The sequence below is a fragment of the Lepisma saccharinum genome, chromosome 1, assembly GCF_977018435.1.
Source record: "Lepisma saccharinum chromosome 1, izLepSacc3.1, whole genome shotgun sequence".
Lineage (NCBI taxonomy): Eukaryota > Metazoa > Arthropoda > Insecta > Zygentoma > Lepismatidae > Lepisma > Lepisma saccharinum.
In genome coordinates this window covers 121,046,437-121,070,972 of record NC_139229.1, presented here as the reverse complement: position 1 = coordinate 121,070,972, position 24,536 = coordinate 121,046,437, and the positions used below count along the sequence as shown (strand labels likewise).

The window sequence follows — 24,536 nt, the reverse complement described above, 5'->3', positions numbered from 1 at the left end:
GTCGTTTGTTGTTACATTTTAAACAATTTTGGAGAAAAATTTCCACTAATACATAACTGTTAATAATAAGTAACTCAAGTTCAAAACTCTAGTAAAGTAGATGCAGAATTACATTTATCCGTAAAAAAAATATTTAATAATAAATCCTAGCACAAGAAGCATTTAGCATAATTTCGAAGATTAAGGAGCACTTTTTATTATCGTCGATCCACACAAAGACAGAGAGGGGAAGAAAATCTAACTTCCTGCAAAATCTGACATATTGTCAATGTTATTTTCGTCAGTTTTTATACGTTCATATTTAAATATTTCATAGTTCAAAGGGCCCCTTGCCACACATTGCGCATGGGCCTGCAGCTAACATTCTAAATGCAAGCTATACGTGTGACTATAATTGAATGCATTTTTCAAACCTTCCTCGGTTTACAATAACTTCTTCCTACACTCCAAAAAAGCCAGAGTCGCCACTGGGTGCCACTTGTGTAAGAAGTCTGTGTGCCAGATTTCCACCCTCCTAAACATCCCTAGGTCTACTGTTTCCGATGTTATAGTGAAGTGGAAATGTGAAGGAACGTGTACAACCCAAAAGCATGCAGGCCGACCTCCCATGTTGACCTCCAGAGACCATCGAATGTTGAAGAGGGTTGTACAACGTAATCGTCAACCATCCATCGCCACCATCACACACAAATTCTAGACTGCATCAAGATCTACTCCAAGCAGGATGTACTGTTCGGCATGAGGTGCAGCAACTTGGTTTCCATGGCCGAGCAGCTGCCCATAAGCCAAACATCACACAGGCAAATGCCAAACGCCGCCTCGCATGGTACAAGGAGTGTTGAAACTGGACCACAGAACAGTGGAAAACTGTTGTGTGGAGTGATGAATCACGGTACACAATGTGGCAATCCGATGGTAGGGTGTGGGTGTGGCGAATGCCTGGTGAACAACACAAGCTTACATTGACATTTTAACCACTTTCATGCTGCCTACCATCGAAGACCAGTTCGGGGATGACCATTGTGTCTTTCAACATGACCGAAAACCCATCCATACAGGAGGGCTTGTGGAGAAGTGGTTTGACAATAACAATGTCCCACTAATGGACTGGTCTGTGCAGAGTCTTGATTTGAATCGCATAGAACATCTCGGAATGCCGACTTTGTGCTAGACCACACCAACCCACATCGATACCTCTTCTCATTTCGGCGCTCCGTGAGGATGGGCTGCCATACCCCAGGAAACCTTCTGCCACCTGATTGTAAGTATGCCTACGAGAATGAAGGCTGTCATCAAGGCTAAGGGTGGGACTGCAGTGTTCGCGATGAAGGGCAGCCCAAACTTGGGAGTTCATTTTCAGGTGGGTGTCCAGATACTTCTGATCACATGGAGTATTTATTTGCTGTTTTGTTAATTTTGGTAGCCACTCCCACCAACTTCCAATTTATAGTATGTCAAATAAATTGCCATGTGGAAAATGTAAGTGCAAATTTAATGTTTATAAATATAAATTAAATTATAAATATAAGTGCTACATCCAATTTTCTCTGTCTCTCTTGCCCATATTAAAAAACAATTACTTCGTATCTCAATTATATATTGAGAGAGAGATTGAGAGAGAGAGAGAGAGAGAGAGAGAGAGATTGAGAGAGAGAGAGAGAGAGAGATTGAGAGAGAGAGAGAGAGAGAGAGAGAGAGAGAGAGAGAGAGAGAGTGAGTGAGTGAGTGAGTGAGTGAGTGAGTGAGTGAGTGAGTGAGTGAGTGAGTGAGTGAGTGAGTGAGTGAGTGAGTGAGTGAGTGAGTGTGAGTGTGTGTGTGTGTGTGTGTGTGTGTGTGTGTGTGTCAGACTGCCATTCAGGAGACCTGGGTTCCCAGGGTGGGAAATCTTAGGTGGGAATTTTTCAATGCCCCTGTATTTGGTGGCTCTGAAACTCACCCTGCCTTTAATAAATTAATGGGAACCTGGAGGCAACTCTGGGGGGTATAGGGGCTGAAGCCTGGTGTTCAGATTGAGCCCTGTTTACACATCTCCAACATGCTTTCATAGCACAGTGCAATGCACAAGCGATACTTTTATCTTCATTTTATCTTCACAGATTTGAACTTTCAGCATATTTGAATACTTTTAAAAAATAAGCACGTATAATATAAAATATAAAAATTACTCCAAGACCAATCAAATTCGAATATAAAACTGACTAATACTGATGTAGTTTTCCTATTCACATCAGGCATCATCTGATATAAAAAACAAACAGTTAATTGAGAACCTGAATGATAGACTTCGTACATGAATATGTAGGGGAAATCTCCCTAACATAGCATGTGGTTAATGTTTGTTCACTAAACTCCAGAGCACAACAATCTTTTGAGGGCCAAAGAATACCAAGCCGTTTTTCATTGGACATCAAGCACCATCATTGCTGGGGCTGCTCCTATTTCTTTTGACTATCTCCCCAATTACCATCATGATGCTAGGGAAACACAGAGACATTTTTAGCTCCATCAAAAATTGATATTGGGACTCTCAGCAAAGGCAAGAGCATTAATCATTCAGCTATAAGAGGTTCTTTGGTCATGTTTCACATTGCAAACATTGACAATGTCAACTAAAGCATAGAAATTACACACAATATATATATTTTATACTCGCGCGAAGATACAAGAAAAGATGCTTTCAGAAATAGAAAAGGAAGCATAAAATAATTTGCATACAGGCCCGTAGCTAGAGGGGGAGCACGGGGGCACCTGGCCCCCTTGAGAGACTGCTCGGTCCCCCCTTGTGAAAATTAAACCCACTGCTACCCAGAATTCTTACTGATTACATCCTATCATGGAATGTCCTATCATCTTAGAGTTGCAAGGCTCATACCTGCACCGACGGACATTGGGCTACGACACGCTATATTGTTCTAGAAATGTAACAATGACATTTATCTGGTGAAGGAAAACAATCCCTCAAGATTCAGACTTCAGTAAATGACTTCCGAATTTTTGAGATCTCGGATAGTTGGGACATTTTGAATGGTCATGTCATAAAGGTGCTCAATTCTTTTCTGCACTGCAATTGTTGGACACCAACAATGGAAAAACCATCACTTAAGGTAGAAATATATGTACAATTTGAGATTTTCATAGGGTCCGAAAATCATGAAAATTTTCCACCCCAAAAGTTTCTTGATTTGGTACAGAAATAATTTGCTATCCTCTGTGAAAAATTAACATCATTAATGGTGAATTTTGTCAATACTTTTGATTCGGCATTATTTTATTTAAGTGTATGTATGATATAATTCAAGATAAGTGTGGAACACTATTGTAACTATCAGCGACACCATGTATTGAAAATTTGCCCTTTCCGCCTCCCCTCTAAACACACACACGCTACTATGAATTCCTGGCTATGGGCCTGTTTGCATATAGCATATAAGAACAATAGCAGAATCTTACTTGAGAGCATATGGGGTGTAAAGTTCTGATGATTTTGGAACAGCATATACCATATACAAAAACCCCAAGCTTTTGTCAGTCCTTACACGTTCAAGTATAGACATGTGGTCTTCGATTCCAATCTTCTTTCGCAACCTCTTCACTTCGTCTACTGTCCTTTTTCTTTCCCATTTTGCAGTAATATACCTGTGTACAGTCTTTCTCTCTAAAGCAAAATACAAAAGAAAAAAACTATGATTCTGCTACAACATATTTTATGAATACTTTCTCAATAGTACTACAACCAGTTTTCTTGTCTGTTACAAATATTACTATCTGCAGATATTAGTATTGATATACATATATTACTATTGATATATTATATGTCCCGCTTGCTTCTTTCTTTTCTCGAATTTTTTGTTTTTGGCTGTCGGCTAATTGGGCCTGTCACAGCCTACACTTGGGTGGTGGGGCTGCCACCTGTGGGTTCTCAGGTGCATCCTTGTTTTTCTGTCGAGTTCCAACTCCCTTAGCCTTTCTGGATCCCTCCAGGCCCACAAGGCAGTGGTGGCAAACACTTTTATGGTGGTGTTTATTCACCATGACACAAGGCTGTAGATGGGTATCTCTGGTATTTGCTGAGTATGTCCGTGCCACTGTACACCCTCCACACCCTGATAGCCTTGCCACCTTGGTCCAGGACTGCTTATTTGGGTTTCCTCTTATTCGCAGCTTCCCCTCATATCTGAGGGAGGTTTCACTATCTGCCACCTGGCCAGTCCAGTAGCTGAGCCACTGAGGCTTGAACTGGCAGGAAATGGCGAATGAGGATGATGATATTATACGTAGTTATGCTATGCATAATTGTCTTGTTCTACTTGTACTGTATTTTTATATTTGAATTATTATTACATTACTTTCAGTTATATCTGCCATTCTTCTAAATATTATTCAAATATTTTTTTTTTGTCTTTTTGTTTAACTTTAATTATTAAATGTGCCTTTAGGTACAGGGTGAGGCAAAAATCTGGACCACCCTTTTAATTTGAAAACAGCTTGATGGAGGATGATGAAACTTCGGATATGGGTATTGGGGGGTGGGAGTACACCAGATGGAGCTAGTATGCAACATAACGGCCATCTTGAAACCGCCATCTTGGAATTACCTCAAGAAAATGAGAAATGGGTCACGGCACATCATTTAAGACGTGTGTTTTCTCAGAAAGAAGAATATGCAGTTCTTTCCCCCCTAACTTTATTTGGAGAGGATATTTTGACAGTAGAAGTTCACATTTGGTGTAATGTAATGGGTTGTTATTTATTCGTTCCAGATGATGTAACATGACTCTAGTCCTCCAAGAAAGGATTGAAATTGTTGTGATAAGTGAGGAGTGCAGTGCCAGGGCCATTGCAGAGGATTTCAACACACGGCGTTCAGAGAGAAATGACATCTGACGTACCACAGTGTTGTGTGTGTTGCAGAAGTTTAAAGAGACAGGGTTTCGCATGACAGATAATGTGGTGGATGGCCAAGGACCACTACCAATGAGAAAACAGCAACTGCAATCGTGGCATTCATGGTCAAGAGCCCAAAATGCAGTATCCGACGTTTGGCATCAGTCAGAAATCCATACTTTAGGTGTTGCATATGAACCAGTGACACCCCAACAAAATTCAAATGCAGCAGTTCTCAACTGAGGATGGCCCAGACAGACAGGTACAGTTTGCAGACTTGGCTTTGATACAGTTCAATGAGGATCTCATGTTCCCAAAAAGTGTTCTGTTTAGCAATGAGGCCATATTCTTTGTGAACGGTGAGCGAATTCCAAGCTTATTTCCAACAGGACGGTGCACCTCCGCACTACGCTCTATGTCAGACAGTGGTTGGATGAGCAGTTCCCGGATTACTGGATTGGTCAGAGAGTGTCCACCCTGTTCTCCAGACCTTACACCCCTTGACTTTTACTTTTGGGACCATCTTAAAGACATGGTTTATCACAACAAAATTAATGATCTCCGACATCTCCAGCTCCGAATCCAGCAAGCGTGTGACTCTGTGGACCCTGCAGTGTTATTGTGTGTTCATGAGAACTGGCGGAAATGTCTTGCATTTTGTGTGGCATAAAACGGCCAACACATAGAGCACATCTTGTATAATGTAAAATGTGAACTTCAACTGTCAAAATATCCTCACCAAATAAAGTTAGGGGGGAAAATAACTGCAATTCTTATTTCTGAGAAAACACACATCTTGGATGGTGTGCTACACGAACCCCTTCTCATTTGAAAATCTTGAGGTAATTCCAAGATGGCGGTTTCAAGATGGCCATCACAATGCATACTAGGCCACCCCCATTACCCATATCTAAAGTTTCATCGTCCTCTGTCAAGCTGTTTAAAAGGGTTGTGATGGACTTTTGCCCCACCCTGTACTTCTATACAACAACTGCTACTTAGCTAAATATTACAAATCCCAACATTTGGTTATAATATATTATGAATTCAGCCTACATGATTTTGTATCCTTTGAACCGTGGGTACAAACCTATAAAGATTTCCAAAAGTATTAGCATTAACAGTAGTTTATAGTAATATAGCTCTCAAAGGATACAAAATATCATAAAAGACACAACAATGCAAAATTTATAACTAAAGTGGTTCCGGCGAGAGAACGGAATTGGAAATTCTATTTTTGTCTTTTCCGTCCAAAGCCAAGGAGGGTCACATGAACAGCTGAACCAATCGGCTTTGTCCAGTTGCCGTGGGGAGGGGAAGTTCTCATGGTATTCTGTGTTCCCAAATTTTTCATTTTGGGTTGTTTTCGAAACAGGTGGCACCCTCATCAAAGCCAGCATGGCGAAGACTAATGGTTGCCACCACGTAGCAAGCAAATGGGTCTCCGATTCCCTGCCTCTCCCTGAAATGCGAGCGAAGGGGCTTGTTTACAGGAAGAGGTGTCTTGTACAACTGGACAAAAATCAGGTGTGTAGCAACCGGTAGCAACACAGCTTTTTCCCCCTTGAAGGCGGAAAGTCTGGGTTTCCTCAAGTCCATTCTCTGGCTGGAACCACTTTAGCAATATTATAATTATAATACTTCACATTTCCACTTCCCCTTTATTTAAGATGGGAGTTCAAAATGGATGGGCTACTCCTTGATGATGTAAACAAAAAATTTCCAAAACATTTTGTTTCAATTTATATGCTCTGTATTCAAAATTATGTAAGGTGATATTGTATTTGTTTAACAACAGACATTTTCTATAACCAGAAGCAAATAATTGCACATAAAGTTCGGGGCAGAATATGTAAAGCACTATAAACATGTTTTCTCCAAACTTTGTCACTGACCTCTGTGGTGGAGTGGTTAACACAGCATGCTACAACGTCAGGGGTCCTGTGTTCAAATCACAACATGAGAATTGATGTTCTTTACGAGTGTCCCTTCATCAATGTCATCATATCATCACTCACCGAGTCGTTCCATGTCAAATCACCCAGAGGTGGTTGCTTGACCATTTTGTTAATTTTTTATATTTTCACCATAGGTGGTCTTGCTAGTGACCCGCTCAAAATTTTTTTTATTTTTTTTCAAAAATCTTCCGCCATCTTGGATTTCTGCTCATTTTTCATCACTGCGGGAAGCAAAAATGAGTGTTTACAAAGGTTTTGAAAAAAGGTTGCTGTGTGATTTCTATTACAGATGGAATGTTCTAGTTTTCACTGCCTGAAAGTAGAGATTCTGGCCTTTCAGAAAATGTATATATATGTAAGGTAAGAATTAAGTAACTGGGACTTTATTGGGTTTCAATATAGCCATCGTAACGGGAAATTTTGCCAATTTTAAAGGTCTGTAAAATCAAAAGGGCTTGAAACCACAGGATGGAATTATTTTTGCAAGAACTATGAGTGGAAGGCTTTTCAGCCATGGTGAAACAAATCCGGGGTTGTAAGCCCTTCTGTCCGATTTTTAGTTCCGAAATCCGAAAATTTCCAAAATTTGTGAATTTCAAGGTCAAATATCTCTAAAGGGGGACCTGCCAAAAATTAGAAATTTTGGCCATGGATACTCCTACTAGTACTTAGTAAAACCTGTCAATTTCATTTTGGGGTTCACACCGATGTTCATGTTACAGGCTGTCAAATTTCTCTAAAAATGACATCGTGAAAACATAATAATAAATAGGCTTAAAGTGACCTGATTTCCATTATTTTATAATCTAGTTATTTTATAAGGGTAAACAGAAATTAAAATAGATAAACTAGTTAGTTACTAGTTGATATATTTCAATATATACTTAGTGTGCTTTTGTTAATAAAAATCAAATCAAATCAAAATCACTTTTTGGATTGAGAAGACAAATGTTAGTAAACAAACAAGAGTACTATTATGTCAGTAAGTATACACAAGTTGCATGCACATGTTTCTTAAAGGTTTATAAATATCCAATACTATCAAACCTTTCTTAATACATCCACTCTGATACATAACAAGTGTATGCGAAATATAACATAATATATACAACAATTGTCTGCGAAATATAACATAAGCTACCTGTAAGCATTTAAACGCTTGAGAATATACATATTCAAGTTCTTCCTCTATTTTTTGTATCACAGTCACATATACACTGTGATATACACAGTTTACAATTACAATTACACAAGACTTAAAATTACATGAACTGAATCCTGATTTGGACAATTCTGATGATGACCACGAGAAAAAAATTACTTACAAACAATGGATAACAACAGATCCTTGCAATTTGATCACTGTTGTAGAAACAATTTCAGAGGTTAAAGAAAATTTAGCTTCAAAGTTACTGCAATTAAAAAGTCACCACTTTATTGCTCAGAGTCAATCAGAATTTTGCAAAAGAACGAAAGAAAGTCTTTCTCCAGATGAATGTGTAGTGATTGGTGATTTCTCTGAAAACTTCACATTTGTTGTACAAGATGAAATCCAGAGTTACCACTGGATTAATGCTCAAGCTACTGTCCACCCCTTTTGTGTCTACTTTAAGACTAATTCTTCAGATGATCTATGTATCAAACGTCTTTGTATTATAAGTGACTGCATTGTACACAACACAACTGCTGTTTACGCTTTCCAAAAGCAGCTGATTCCATTTGTTCAAACGTTCATCCCAAATCTAAAGAAAATTTATTATTTCTCAGATGGCTCAGGAGCCCAATATAAGAACAGAAAGAATTTTTCTAACTTATGTAAGCATAAACAGGACTTCGGTGTGGCTGCTGAGTGGCATTTTTTTTGCCACAAGCCATGGCAAGGGTCCTTGTGATGGGATTGGTGGGACGGTAAAAAGACTTGTGGCAAAGGCAAGTCTGCAGCGACCAACTGAGGGCCATATTTTTACACCAAAGGACATGCATGAGTTTTGTGTGGAAAATATTAAAGGATAAACTTCATCATGGTGACTGAAAGTGACAAAAAATGAGCAAGGGTTTCTGAATGACCGCTTCAATGAAGCTCATAGATTTGAAGGAACAAGATATCACCACTGCTACATACCCAAGGACTCTTCAACTCTTCTCATCAGTAGAATATCTGCATCATTTCAAATTAATCATGTAGAGTTCAGAATTGATGACTCACCACGAATATTTCATTTTAATGAAATAATTGAAAATGACAATGTCGTCTGCATTTACAATAACAGGTGGTATGTAAAAAAAATAAAATAATAAAGCACCACACCATGAAGGCGTATAGGGGGTGTGGGGGTAACGCCCCACACTTTCTTAATCCGGTCGTGAGTGGGGGTGATGTGATCAGCACCATGCTACTGACTGCCTTTACCCCCCAGGTTTCCCCAGGTAAACATGTTATTCGACGCTGGGCGGGCGCCGGGGCCGCTTCCATCGTTAGAAAAGTTCCCGGATTTGAACCAGCCGGGGATCGAACCTGGGACCTTTAGCATGGTAGTCAGATGCGTTACCGACTGAGCCACCGCGGCCACTAACAGGTGGTATGTAGGTAAAGTAATTGAAATGTCAAAAGAAAACAATGATGTTAAAGTGATGTTCTTCAATCCTGGTGGACCATCAACGAGCTTTACTTTACAAAGAAATGATGTTGCTTGGGTGAAGTTGAACAATATAATTGATGTTCTGACACCATGTGACTTCACCACTGTTACTGGGAGAACATACGTACAACATTTTACTCAACAGGAAAACACAGAACTGTCACACTTACAAGCACATAAGAAGAAATAGTCCGTTGATCAATCATCTCCGTGCCAATCAGTGTTTTCAGGATCAAGCACCAGTCAGATATTTTTTCTTTTTTCATGGCTCCATGGATTGAGAGAGACAAGATCCCCTGTAACTTTGATGTCCATGTGTAGATATGTATATATTTATTGATGTAATGTTGTATTATGTGTAGTGATATATGGAATTGTAAATGTTATTGTGATGTAATATATTGAATTGCAAACTGTGTATATCATAGTGGTATATGTAACTGGGATACAAAAATAGAGGAAGAACTTGAATACGTATATTCTCAAGCGTTTAAATGCTTACAGGTAGCTTATGTTATATTTCGCAGACAATTGTTGTATATATTATGTTATATTTCACATACACTTGTTATGTATCAGAGTGGATGTATTAAGTAAGGTTTGATAGTATTGGATATTTATAAACCTTTAAGAAACATGTGCATGCAACTTGTATATACTTACTGACATAATAGTACTCTTGTTTGTTTACTAACATTTGTCTTCTCAATCCAAAAAGTGATTTTGATTTGATTTGATTTTTATTAACAAAAGCACACTAAGTATATATTGAAATATATCAACTAGTAACTAACTAGTTTATCTATTTTAATTTCTGTTTACCCTTATAAAATAACTAGATTATAAAATAATGGAAATCAGGTCACTTTAAGCCTATTTATTATTATGTTTTCACGATGTCATTTTTAGAGATATTTGACAGCCTGTAACATGAACATCGGTGTGAACCCCAAAATGAAATTGACAGGTTTTACTAAGTACTAGTAGGAGTATCCATGGCCAAAATTTCTAATTTTTGGCAGGTCCCCCTTTAGAGATATTTGACCTTGAAATTCACAAATTTTGGAAATTTTCGGATTTCGGAACTAAAAATCGGACAGAAGGGCTTACAACCCCGGATTTGTTTCACCATGGCTGAAAAGCCTTCCACTCATAGTTCTTGCAAAAATAATTCCATCCTGTGGTTTCAAGCCCTTTTGATTTTACAGACCTTTAAAATTGGCAAAATTTCCCGTTACGATGGCTATATTGAAACCCAATAAAGTCCCAGTTACTTAATTCTTACCTTACATATATATACATTTTCTGAAAGGCCAGAATCTCTACTTTCAGGCAGTGAAAACTAGAACATTCCATCTGTAATAGAAATCACACAGCAACCTTTTTTCAAAACCCTTGTAAACACTCATTTTTGCTTCCCGCAGTGATGAAAAATGAGCAGAAATCCAAGATGGCGGAAGATTTTTGAAAAAAAAAATTCTTTTTGAGCAGGTCACTAGCAAGACCACCTATGGTGAAAATATAAAAAATTAACAAAATGGTCAAGCAACCAATTGATTTAAAATTGGGTGATTTCACATGGAATGACTCCACCGTCATTGTTCTGATTAGTCGAAAGTGGCAGAAAAGTGGTGATAAATAACATAAATCAATCAATCCAAAATTTGTCACCAATATCTTTGCTGGACCAGCACTATTTTTTTTTATTATTATTATTATTTAAAATGCTAAGGGTTTGCTTACTTGATAAGTCAGTTGGTTCATCTTGTATTTGCAATTTCCGCTGAACTGATGCCTTTGCAATCTTTTGTTCAGCCTCTTTCTCTTCAGTTTTCTTTGCACTGTCCTCCTCAAAGCGAGCAACTTTTGCTTGGGAAGGAACAGTAGCTGCCAACTCGCGTTGTTGAAGTCCAGGCTAGGAAAGAAAAACAGGAATTTATCTAGAATTTTATATTGTAGGTGAAGAGGGAAGGGCAAAAGTAAAGTTGGCAACAAAATGCTATAAATTTGTCCTTAGTGAAAAATATTTGGGGGATGTTCAAAAATATTTCAGGGTATGTGTGTGTGTGTATAAATCAGCGAAGAAAAGCGGAGGATGGAAAGAATTACATTTACAGACAAAACAAATGAATAAGCTGCCTTGCTACTGACTGAGGGATAAAACTAAAACTCTGTGGCGCAACAACCCTTGAAGGGCCAGGGCCTGCCAGTGTGGCTTTTGATTGGGTAACGTGTGGTCAGCGCATTGGATCCCTCGCCACTGTTTTTCTGATTTCGTGACCGAAGCCCGCTAATTCTTGAAGTAACTTCCCAATTCTTCTCAAGATGCTGGGGCAAACGCTGACACTTTGGGGGCACCCAGCGGGAATCGAACCTGGGACCACTTGCACCAAAGGCAAGAGTGCTAACCACTTGGCTACACAGGAGCCCTTCTGACTGAGGGATATTAAAGATGATTTCCTTCATAATAGGAATGGGATAGATTAATTGGTACTCTTATAAGCATGGACTGACATACGAATATTCCTATAAATGCTTAAATGAACTATAAATTCCTAAAAGCCCTATTTTGACTTGAAAAATGCCTTTTAAACCATTTGCTTAGCTTTAAAAATAACTTTGATTAAGAACGACCCTCAATTTCCACCACAAAGGTTTGAGACCCTTGAACTTTTAGACCTTTAACGAATCCAAGCAGCAAAAGAAGCAACGCAACAGCAAGGGGTGTCAACATCTGTGCAAATTTCCGCCATCTTCCAGCTTGCATCACAAAATTGGAAAAATGTGGAGCGAACTGACTGGATGACTGATGGATCCATTGATAAGTGCTGTACTTCCCAGGGAATTGAAGGGACCATAGGTGTAGCATTCCAAACAAAAATGCAGACTGTTTTGGGATGGAATCCAAGCTACAAAATCATTCAGTTGTTAAAACAGGGCCGGCATTATTCCTGGCATCCAACAGTGTAAGAGTGGTGGAAGATTCCATTGCAAGAATACCTCCACCTGATTGGCTGTTTCGAGTGCCAGCTGTGACGAATAGGAAAGGCAACCCTGCAAGTGACCAATCCTCCATTGATACAACAGTTAAGTGAAAGGGGAGGGGGTGCTGGAAACTATAACTTGCTATAACTGCCCTAGTATAGAGGCTGTTCATCAAGGAGAGAAGACCACTACGAACCTGCCTACGGTTTGAGTTTTGAGGTTGAGTTTTTTTGAGTACACTTTATGCATAAATAGACTAATCGTGACTGAACCTACACTTTAAAGTGGGATCTGAACCATTACGTGCCTCCAACAGATATCGAACCTATGACCTCTTCGTTACAAGGCAACAACGTTACCACTATGCCTTGGGGAGAACCAAACCTGCCTTGGGAATCAGTAGCAGTTGCATTTATGAAGTTTGCACCGATAACCTCCTGCGGCGTAGAGAGAAGGTTCTCCATGGACACTTCTGGGTTGTAATGATCACACTGAAAGTTAATGGGATTTTTACAACCCAGAAGTGTCCGTGACTGTACAAATGGACGACTGGAATAACTTCACCACGGAGAACATTGTTGGTGCAGTGCTTCAAAATATGATAAAAGTTTTTACATTGGACAAATTGTATAAATTGTATAAATTTATAGATAAGCCAAATATTCTACAAAAATATACACAGACTTTTGATTTTTTTCTAACCGAGAAGTCTAAGATGGCCACCACATCTCAGTAACAGTGTATAAGGTAGGCAGGCCCCTGTCCCCCCAACTATGATAGCATATCCAAATTGTCAATAACCAGCCACATTTTGGAACTACAAGACTGTCTAGAAACATGTAAATTGCCCTGTATGAAAGCTTCTACACAATATTTTCTAAAATGCATCTCTAAACTGTCAGTTTCTCCTTTTAAGACAAATTTAATTGGAGCTATCTGTTTGTATACTTTTGTTGTGCAAAGGAATCGGTAATAATGTTGCGATGGGAGCAAGGAGGCACTTCGCTAGTCCACTTCCCATAGGAATATTTATAAGTCCAGAAATATGATACACAAAACTTTCAATGTGATTTAATTGATAACAAATATTTTTAACTTAGATATCTGGTAGATGACATTAACATTGGTCTTACCACCGGAGCAAACGTATCCCTTCTCCTGGATGGCTTTGTGCGAAAAACCCTGCTGTGGGGAATATGGAAAGGAATAGCATCCGGAGGACTGAAAGGAAGAGATATGTCATTTTAGAAATCCAAAACAAACTTAGATATCCTGAAAGAACTAAAAAAAAATCAATACTAAATTAGTATAAAATTGGACTTACTTACGTGAGTGAGTATGAAGTTTTGAAAACAATAACGTTTCAGGGTACAACTGCCTGCCCCCTTCTTCAAGTTCTTATTTTCCTAGGCACTAATCATTATGCCCCATCACAAAGTGTTAAAAAGGATTAGGTTAGAGGTTGGGTTAAAGAACACTTAAAATAATCACTGCCAACATTCCTGTCTAAAAACCACCAGTTAAAAATCCAGTTTTAAAAAAGTAGGATTCCATGTTACTCCAGAAGTGCCCAGGGTGGAACGAGAGTTCTAGTTGGAATGGTGACGTAATGGAGGGGAAAGTGGAAATGAGGGGAAATAACCTTCATGACTTCTTGAACTGGAGTTGATCGCCAGTGCTGGCTGAGAAACAGATTTTTAGGAACCCGGTTTTAAGACGTCTCACGCGAAATGGGAAACTTCTTTAAAACTGGATTTTTAACTGGTGGTTTTTAGACAGGAATGTTGGCAGTGATTAATTTAAGTGTTCTTTAACCCAACCTCTAACCTAATCCTTTTTAACACTTTGTGATGGGGCATAATGATTAGTGCCTAGGAAAATAAGAAGAAGGGGGCAGTTGTACCCCAAAAGGTTGTTGTTTTCAAAACTTCATACTCACTCACGTAAGTAAGTCCAATTTTATACTAATTTAGTATTGATTATATTATATAGTGAGTAAAATGCACTACACGTAAATATGTTACTGAAAGAACTATTTTCATTGTATTCATTGTACTAAGCCCTTGCTGTACCATCTAGTTATCTAGTACAAAAATAATCTGATTTAGTTTATTTACTTCTGACATGGGAACATGGAAAAACAAAATAAATTAATTAATTTCCAAATGAAAAATCTTGAATCAATTTCATCCACTGTGAAAGTTCTCCATTACATAAAATAATATTACGTAAATTATAAACAAAGTTCCACTCCAAAGTTGTTACAATGTTTTATCACATACGATAACTTGTTCTTAAAATAAACCAAGGATCTTTGTTTTAAAATTGTTGCAATAATTGAAGAATAAATTCACATTTATATATCAGATACTTCTCTTATTAACTCACCTGACATATTCTTTTGGTGCCCTACTAACAAGCCTTTGAATAAGGCTGTCTTTGTCAACATTTGAGTTGACTTTATGTGGAAGAGAAGGATCCATTGTTATTTCTCATTTATTTTTGACAATAAATGTTGTAATCAGAACCTGTAAAGCAACAGAGAGTTAGTTTCAGTATTTGAATACATCCGTAACCATCAGTGGCAGCAATTAGGGGGTGAGGGGGGCTGCCCGCTCCACTTTTCACCACTTTTAACCCCCACGCTATGCTAAAGCTTATCTACAAAGGGAAATATACTGTCTTTCCCTCCTAGTTTTGGCACCTGGCCATGGGCGTCCAGAAGGGGGGGCCAGGGGGGGCTAGGCCCTCCCTGGAAAATGGAAGTCAACCAAAAATTATGTATTTCACATATATAATTTCATTTTAGCCACAATAATATGTGTTAATTATTGCATGAACATCATAAATTCAAATTTAAGCAATATTTTTTTAGGGAACAACACTTTTGTTGGAGAAAATGTGCCTTGTTTGCCCTTCTGGAAAAAAATACCTTCCTTGCCCCTCCCTGGAAAAAATCCTGCAGATGTCCGTGCACCTGGCCCCCCTGGTTTTGAAACCGAATCTCTGCCACTGGTAACCAGAGCTTAGCTGTAAAGAAGGGAGGAAGGAAAGTGGCAATCTAAATCAAATTTACTCAAAATATATAACAGTAACACCGGAACCATCAATGTTCAGAAAGTTACTTCTTAAAAGCAACAAAGTTACAGTTACTCATTTTAAGGAGCAACTTGGTTACTGGTTCTTGGAAAATAACTGTATGTTACTTTTACAGTTACTTTACGTTGAAAATTTTCTTGCAAACAAATTACACACACCAATGATCAATGATTGTAATGAAATAAATACTGTATATGAGGACTTACATATGTTTTATTTATGTATGTTTAGAATATAAGCCTTCATATACTTATATTATTACAACAAATTTTAATTTAAAACGTGAACGGTAAAGTGCTCCCTTGTGATTAGCACCATGCCATGAAGGCCTATAGGGGGTGTGGGGGTAACACCCAACACTTTTTTGATCCGGTCGGGAGTGGGGGTGATGTGATCAGTATCACGCCCCTGACTGTCTTTACCCCCCAGGGTTTCCCCCAGGTCATTCGATGCTGGGTGGGTGCCGGGGCCACTTCCAATGTTAGAAAAGTTCCCAAATTTGAACCGGTCAGGGATCAAACCCAGGACCTTTAGCATGGTAGTCAGACACGTTACTGAGCCACCGTGGCCACTCATCGTTCATAATGCAGCAATGGTACCTTTTCTTTCTACCTTGACTACCTTATTCCAAATTAATGCAGCACTCCATCCAAAACACTCAAGTCTTTGCATGCATTTAGAAATGACTAATTCCAATAAAGCATGAATACAATAGAGGGTAGCTTCTTTGCCTTAGGTGATTCCTAGAAAATCCATGCACCTTAGCATTCAGAAAAGACACAAAGTTGGAAACATAATTGCCAAATCCAGCTCTTCCCCATGATACAAATTTTCTAGTCAGCAATATAAGTGTCATAATGTAACTGCAAAAGTTACTGTTGACAGTGGTACATCTACTTCAAAAAAAGAAATTCTGTTGCAGTTACAGCTTTGTGCTTTCAAAAGCAGCTAGTTACACTTCAAATTAATCAAAAAGCAACTCTTACTTGTAACTGTATCATGTTATTTCAAAGCACTGGTAACCATGAAGGAAAATAATTATAATGCAAAGATCATCAAATCTGGCATGCCTAACCTCCTTCTATAGCGGAATTATACAATCAAAACTGGGGTTGATATTTCATGAAGCTCTAAGATTCACCCAAAGTCATATGATTGATTGATTGATTGGTTTGGTTTACTTTACTTTGCTTTTCTGCCATTTTTGGCTAATTACGAAGATGAGGATAAGTGCTAATATGATGAAATTGATGAAGGGATACTCACAAAGAATGCCCATGCCAAGGCCAGGATTTCGAACCCTGGCGATGAAGCATGCTGTACTAACCACTCTGGCACGGAGGTCGGACAAGCTCATATGAAATACAGCACTTGGGTGTATAACACTTGAAGTAACTCAGTAGAGGATGGTAACCATACTACCTAAATCTACAACAGTAAGTATAATGAAAATACAGTGTCCAAGCTCCACCTCTTCATAGTCATATACCGGTATTTAAGCTTACACTGGTATCAAATTTAACCTGGCTGGTAATCTGAGAACACTTGTTGGAATCACGTCACCAGGAAAGCTACAATTCCTACTATGAAAAACATGATTTATATTCAAATTTTTCTTTACAGATTTTCATAGGTAAGATTGCACACCCGTGGGCCATTTTCTAGACTCCTTGTTGATCTATGCATGTAATCATTATGGGTCATTCCTTGGACTTCAAAAATGTTTTCACCCATCTACCCATAATCTGATGTCACTGTTGTGTCAAATTCTCCTTGTGAGCAAGTCATGTGTAGAGATACCAGTATTCATCTGTGAAAGTCTATAGGTTTTAAGTTTTTAGTAGGCAAGAAACCACTGCTCTTGACTGGTACAAATCCTTAGTGGTGATCAGTGACATGGAGTGACCTCGGCAATTTGGGTAGCAATTGATTAAAGATTTATCCATAAAGCAATGCACATCCCCCTGAATCACACACACAAGTGCTTAGATTACAGTGTTGTTTTAATACACACGAAAGAATTTATTTATTTCAATGGAAGCAATAATTTGGAATGAAACCTGAATTTCATTTATCTGTATCTGCAAATAACTGAATCCTCTATTTAAATCCCACTTCAAAAATTAAATATGATTTGCATCTAATGTTATATTGGGGAAGATATTAGTACATTTAAGATAATACTACTTAAACTAAAAACAGAAAGGTTTTCGTTTTGTTTTCTACATATTAAAATTAAATTCCTTACCAAAAAAAGAAAAAAAAACATTTCCAGTAATTTTCCTGAACGCGAAATATTTTCTTTCCCATTTCATAAATAATAACACTTGAAGCCCTGTGAGTGTCTCATCATCTCATGCTATTACACATAATTTATACAAAGTGTAAAATTTTTGGTAAAATCTGAAACCGATCGGGTGCTCAAAAATGCTGCTAGAGTAGTTCCTTCCAGCATGTCTGCTGATCTTACTGACAAGTGAGATGCAGTGAAAAAGTGTCGCTTATGAGCTGTGGTTTTGAGAAGACAATAAATATTGTGTTTTGAAAATAATTAAAGATTAGGGAAAACTTGATCTATCACTGCTAGACTTGCTACTTCTCGGAGGACGTTACTGGTGAGGATACAATCCTTAAAATGACAACATAGTATAATGAATATCACTTGACCACTGCTGTAGCCTTGCAAAACTTTTGAAATTAACAGTGAATACCTCATGCAAATTTTGAGATGAGTACAATCTGTCCTTTAATTGTCTTGGGCTTGTAATCTAATCCAGTTGCAGCATACTTGCATAATACAGGTAATGCAACTATGAAGAACTTTCAGCGAAAAATGCAAGCTCGACCAGGACTCTAACACAGGTCTCTGGCATACCGTGCCATTGTAGGCAAAGCCAGGCTGGCTTGGTAGCTCAGTGGTAGAGCAATGGCACAGTATGCCAGAGACCTGAGTTCGAGCCTGCATTTTTTGCTCCTGTGTGTGCCTAATTTCAAGCTTGAATTAAGATTTGCTATGTACTCACGTTTACTGCACGTTTACGTTTATATGTGCTTCATTTTTCAAGTGCCAATGTCATTTCCTTTTTCTCTGTTGGTGAAAGCATTATCTAAGTTTGTGAAGATTTGCAGTTACCAAGGTTATGATTTTAAGGATCATGCAAGAACCCTGTCGCTGCCTTCCTGAATTGAGGATGCAAAAAATCTATGGAAGTTTCAAGCAGATATTCCATACTAAATATTAAGGATTGGATTAAGAGATATGTGAGACTGGTGTAAGTCTTACAGACTACAGTCTCTCTCCTTTTTCACTATTATTCTTCTCTATGCAGCAAACCATGGTCTACAATCAGATTCCTCCATCAACTGTTTTGTGGTATCAACCTGACATATGCACCATTTCTTATCAAAATCATCTCCCCCTATCATCCATCATAGCTTCCCAGTCAGAATCTTCATTTAGATATGAGTTAATAAGTTCATTATTAAAATAACACAGAGATCAACTAACTTCAATGTGCAAACACAACCTCGATGTGAGAATCAGTTGATTGGAAGGTACTGAGAAACCTTTCTATTGATGGGGACCCTCCTTACACCGATGAAAAAATTACAAATTCTGCATTGTTTATGAAGATTATGGTAAAATTGAACATTTTCTGTTGTTTTTAGTTCACAGAGATATGTTATGGTTAGACCTCGGATTTTTAGGTTCTAAAAACTCTAAAATAGGTTCTAAAAATCATAAAATATGTCCTAAAAATCTTGAAGTAGGTTTAAAAAAACTCAAAATAGTTGAAAATTCCTGAAAAATGCTGATTAGGTATACTCACCGGCAATGAAAATGGGACACCTATATCTCAAAATACGCACTATCTTGAATAATGTTATGTGTGTTGCCTAACCCTATGGCGATGGCAGAACTACCATTGGAAATTTGCTATTAAAATCCACTCTTCGCTGTATAGTTAGGCAAAAATCTTTTTACATGTTATCCAAAGTCAAACTCTGCAATATTGTCTGTGAGGATCATCTTATATGCTGAAAATAATCTTTCAACAAAAACATAGTCAGTGGTGCAAACTTCAATGCTGAAATGTTAGTTTCCAAGGCGTGAATGCCGCAAAGCACCGAGGTGACGCCAAAGTGAGCAAGGCCACACAGATCAGACCACTTTGGATTGTACAGGTAACAGTGGCACCAAACATTTTGCTTTGTTTAGAGCTTTGAAAAATCACCATGGACTTGGGGGAAGGGAAATCGACAGAGAGTACGTTTCAAACACATTCGTCATTAAATTTTTTTGTGACCAAACAAAGCAAATGGCTCTGTGTGACATAAAAATCCTGTGAAACCTTTAGCAATATATAAAAACCTTAAAAAAAGCTTGATTTAGCCACATAAACCTGAAATAGGTTCTAACAAGCAAAATAGGTTTTTTAGGCACTATAAAACTTCATCAGTTCTTGCGTTTTTTAACGAAACGCTGACATAACTTATTATTTCTTACATACCTGTAACGGAAAAAATAGATTAAAAACCTAAAATCCGAGGTCTAGTTATGGTGAATTAATTGGTGATTTTGTGTGGTACTATTTATCATGACATGATGTTGTTGCTGACAGTAACTTTGCATTTTCTTATGCTATTAAAATTTCCAATGTACAATTAATATTGTATGCTAGGTTAGTACTGTTAGAATTTCTATGTGCCTTTTGAATTTACGAGGGCCATTTTTTTTTTCAACCTCCGACGGACCATAAAAATAAGACAAGTGTAAGTAACAAAATGAATTTATTACCAAAAGTTATGTACATACCTGGATACTTTTCGACACAATCGTCGTTGTGATACAGGTATTTGTCATATCGTGGGACAAGCTTTCCAATCCCCTCTTCGAAGAACGTTGCCGAAAGTGATGAGATGGGCCTGAACGTTGTTTTGAAGCTCCTCATTGGTGTAGAAGCTTTGGCCTCCTAGCCAGTTCTTCAATGCAGGGAAGAGATGAAAATCACTCAGTGTTAAGTCGGGGCTATATGCCGGGTGATCAAACACTTCCCATTTAAACTGCTCCAGAAGGTGTTAGGTTACAGCACCGAGTGATTTTCATTTCTCCCCTGCATTGAAGAACTGGCTAGGAGGCCAAAGTAATAAAAAAGTAAAGTAAAGTGTTCCCCTGTGCTTAGCACCATGCCATGAAGGCATATAGGGGGTGCGGGGGTAACGCCCCACACTTTCTTGATCCGGACGTGAATGGGGGTGATGTGATCAGCACCATGCCCCTGACCGCCTTTACCCCCCAGGGTCTCCCCCAGGTACCCATGTTTCCACACCAATGAGGAGCTTCAAAACAACGTTCAGGCATCACTGACGCCAACGCTCTTCGCAGAGGAGATCGGAAAGCTCGTCCCACGATATGACAAATGCCTGTATCTTAACGACGATTATGTCGAAAAGTAACCAGGTATGTACATAACTTTTGGTAATAAATTCATTTTGTTACTTACACTTGTCTTATGTTTATGGTCCATCGGAGGTTGAAAAAAATATGGCCATCGTATATACATGCATAAAATGATATTTTGTTGAGAAAAATGGTGAAATTGCTCCAGGACACAGAGAATTGGATGAATGCTGGCCATACTTCGGGCTATATATCTGAGATGTGTAGTTCCTGCATCTTGAAAAAAATTTTATGTTACGTAAAACATGGAAATCTGTTGATTAAATTTAAAAAGTAAAAATTTTCGAAGGTCAGTCACCTGAAAACAAATACAGTTGCATTCGAAATTGCCAATGACAGTAAAGAAATTCCAGAAAATTTAAAGTACTGAAAATGTAAAGTGGGATCTTCACATCAAAGCAACAGTCAGTAAGGTAACAAGGAAGCAGCAAAAACACTTGAACATGGCAGAATGGCTAACACAGCATGCTACAATGCCAGGGGTCCCAGGTTCAAGTCCCAGCATGGGTGTTCTTTGTGAGTTCCCCCTCATCAATTTCATATCACTCATCCTAATCATCGCAATTAGTCAAAGGTGGCAGAAAAGTTATGCTAAATAACAAATAAAATAAAATTCAGTGGCGGAATTACGGGAAGGGGGGCATTCCCACCCCCCCCCCACCCCCCCACCCCCCCCCCACCCCAACCTTGCATGGAAATCGATTGTAGGGGAGCAAACATTGATGGCCAAGGGCACATGCACGTGGCACAGAGGGGCAATCAATCCCCCCCCCCCCGCCCCAGATTTCAAATATTATGCAAATAAAAATACATTTCGTAAAATTTTCTTGCTCACTTCGCTCGCAATACCTGCTGTTCAGAGCTGTAGCTAGGGGGTGGCAGGAGTCGGCCCTGGGTTCTAAACGATCTAAATGAAAAATGTTGTAAAAGAGAGAATGCCATGGCACACCGTGAAATTATTTGCACCATATTAAATCAACATTGTTTTCAGTTTGCAAAAAATTGGATCTAAAAATTTCATTGCTCGCTTCGCTCGCAATCCTTAGTTGTTTTTTGTAATGCATTGTTAATTATCAGAGAGAGAGAGAGAGAGAGAAATAGGACTTTTCTTAATTGATTTTGTCTTAAATTCATGAAAAATTGTTTTGAGGGAAATGGACTTACACATTTGAGAGACAATTTATATATTTTGGCTGTTGTTTTATTATGAGGTGATGAATTGATTACGTAATGTATTTAAATAATATATGTTGTACATATATGCATTAAAGAAGCTTTGAATCCGTACACAATTAGTGATAGCATATTACAATATTACACATGTATTTTCTTATTTTAGGTCACTCCATGCTGCTTATGTGTAAAGCACGTGCGTACGTGCAAGTTATACATGTTAGGTGTAAAAAAATAATTTTATTCGGAATACACTTTCTGTCTTTCAAAAATACAGTTTGTGTGCTTGTCTTCCACCATTAATATGAAATGGAATGTTTAGAAAATAAAATTCAAATTGTTTGTGCCAACACAAATGCATTAGCACTGACTTCTACCAACTTTTTACTTGATTTACGAGGATAACAACATCTATGATACTACTACTGCTGCTGCTGCTACTACTACTACTATAATAATTAAAAAATAATAATAGTAATATTATTGGTACGTTTATCCTGATACTCCCCTCCCCCCCCCCCCCCACTGGCAAAGACAAAAATTTGAGGTTGCACCTCTGATAAAATTCAACAAGAGCATTATTCTATTTAGGCTACAAAAGCGAGCAGATAGAACATTAATTAATGTTTCAGCAGACCATTTCAGGAACTAGAATATTTGTCAAAGTATGTAGCCTATGTCAAATAAAGAAAACCATAACTATAACAGAAGAGAAAAAAAAACATTTACAAGTACAGAACATTACTTTTTTCTCAGAAAGGTATACCATATAGGATTCTCCTATACAACTACACCAAATAATAAATTACCAAATAATAAATTATCTACTAATATATGTCAAAAAGTTTCTAAATCAACAATTTACTATGTCAAAAAGATTCTAAATCAACCATTTACAGTAAGTTAATTATATCAGAGACACATTAAAATAGGATATTTTGTGTTTTGCATGGTTCGTACTTACCAATTGTGTATTGCGGAAAATACAAGGTAACTAAAAAAGTTCTTGCCGTTTTTAACATCACATGGGATGAAAATATAGGAAAATATGTGTGCCACGTGCTGGAAAAGTGGTCAGGGTGGGAGTGAGGACATTGGTCTTGCCCAATACAGACACACTGCGCACTCATAGCAGCCATAGCTTGAGCAGGGGCGAAGAGAAATGGAAGTGTTGAAGCAGCTCGTTTTGGGTTCCTGCTTTATTACTTTAAGGTGGGCTTGTCCGGAGCAGAATCAAGTCGCCGAATATGTCAAGCCTTTGGGGATAATGCTGTGAATGAACGCACCAATAGGAATTGGTTCCAGAAGTACAGGTTGGGAGATCTGTCACTTTGTGATGAACCCAGCAGTGGCCGACCACAGGTCCTGGATGATGAGGCCCTGAAGGCAGCCACAGTGGCGTACGCAAGGGGGGGGGTTACCGGGTTTAAACCCCCCCCCCTTGAGCTTTTGAAATATTATGGAAAATGCTGTAGAAAAAATTAAACATGGCTAATTTATCACAGTCAAAGATCTGCGACAGTAATAATAATAATAATAATAATAATAATTTGAATTATTATTCCCATGCAGCATGAAGAAAAACACAACATTCCAAACACAATCTAAGCGGCCGCAAAGTTCAATTTTGCAAATTTTTTTTGCAAAAAGTCGCGCAGTGACTCTCGCGAGAATTGTGAAAATTCCTTGCTTCGTCGCAGTGTGCCGACCTTATTGCAAACGTTCTTCCCGGTACTGATTTCACATCCCCTTGTGAACTCTCAAGTGATGCTGAGTCTACATCCACATCATTAAATAATGTTGAAGGGCTTTGTGAATCACCTAGAAGTGATAAATGTGTTGGAATGTCTATAAACTTACTTTTCAACGAAAACATAGACTCAGTGGAATTTGGCAACATGTATTCTCGCGCTTCATCATCATCATCATCCTGGGCGAGTTCCATAGGTAAAGGTAATGTAAATTCCCCCGTGCATATAGCACCTTGCCATGAAGGCACACGTAGTGGTGTGGTGGGCCCCAAAGATTCTCGATCTCGAACTATTTTGCAGGTGATGTGATCAGCACCATGCTCCGGCAGCCTTCATCCCCCAGGGTTGCTCTCAGGTACCCATTGCTATGAGGCTGGGTGCGGAGACAAGGCTGGATAAATTCCAACCAATTCCGGAAATCGAACCTGGATATCCCAAGAAGTTGTCGGACTAGACCAGCGCGGCTCCTTGAATGAGTTTCATATTTTCATTATTTCAATAAATTTAATATATTTGCTTGTTATTATGGATTTTCTTCACACTTAAAATGTCTCACTTAATCATATACAACCGTTGACTAGACAAT

The 24,536-nt window shown here is 38.3% G+C and overlaps 1 protein-coding gene across 3 annotated transcripts in view; it reads right to left on the bottom strand.

Annotated features, from left to right (window-relative positions):
• Dhc16F (Dynein heavy chain at 16F) overlaps positions 1 to 24,536 on the bottom strand; it is a 224,355-nt gene that overhangs the window by 197,163 nt on the left and 2,656 nt on the right. For all 3 annotated transcript variants that reach the window (XM_083138102.1, XM_083138119.1, XM_083138111.1), the window contains exons 2-5: positions 14,855 to 14,994; positions 13,600 to 13,687; positions 11,225 to 11,396; positions 3,451 to 3,655 (exon numbers count right to left, since the gene is read on the bottom strand). In XM_083138102.1, the coding sequence (XP_082994228.1) occupies positions 3,451 to 3,655; positions 11,225 to 11,396; positions 13,600 to 13,687; positions 14,855 to 14,949 (560 nt within the window). In that variant the 5' untranslated portion in view covers positions 14,950 to 14,994. The remainder of the gene's footprint in view (positions 1 to 3,450; positions 3,656 to 11,224; positions 11,397 to 13,599; positions 13,688 to 14,854; positions 14,995 to 24,536) is intronic.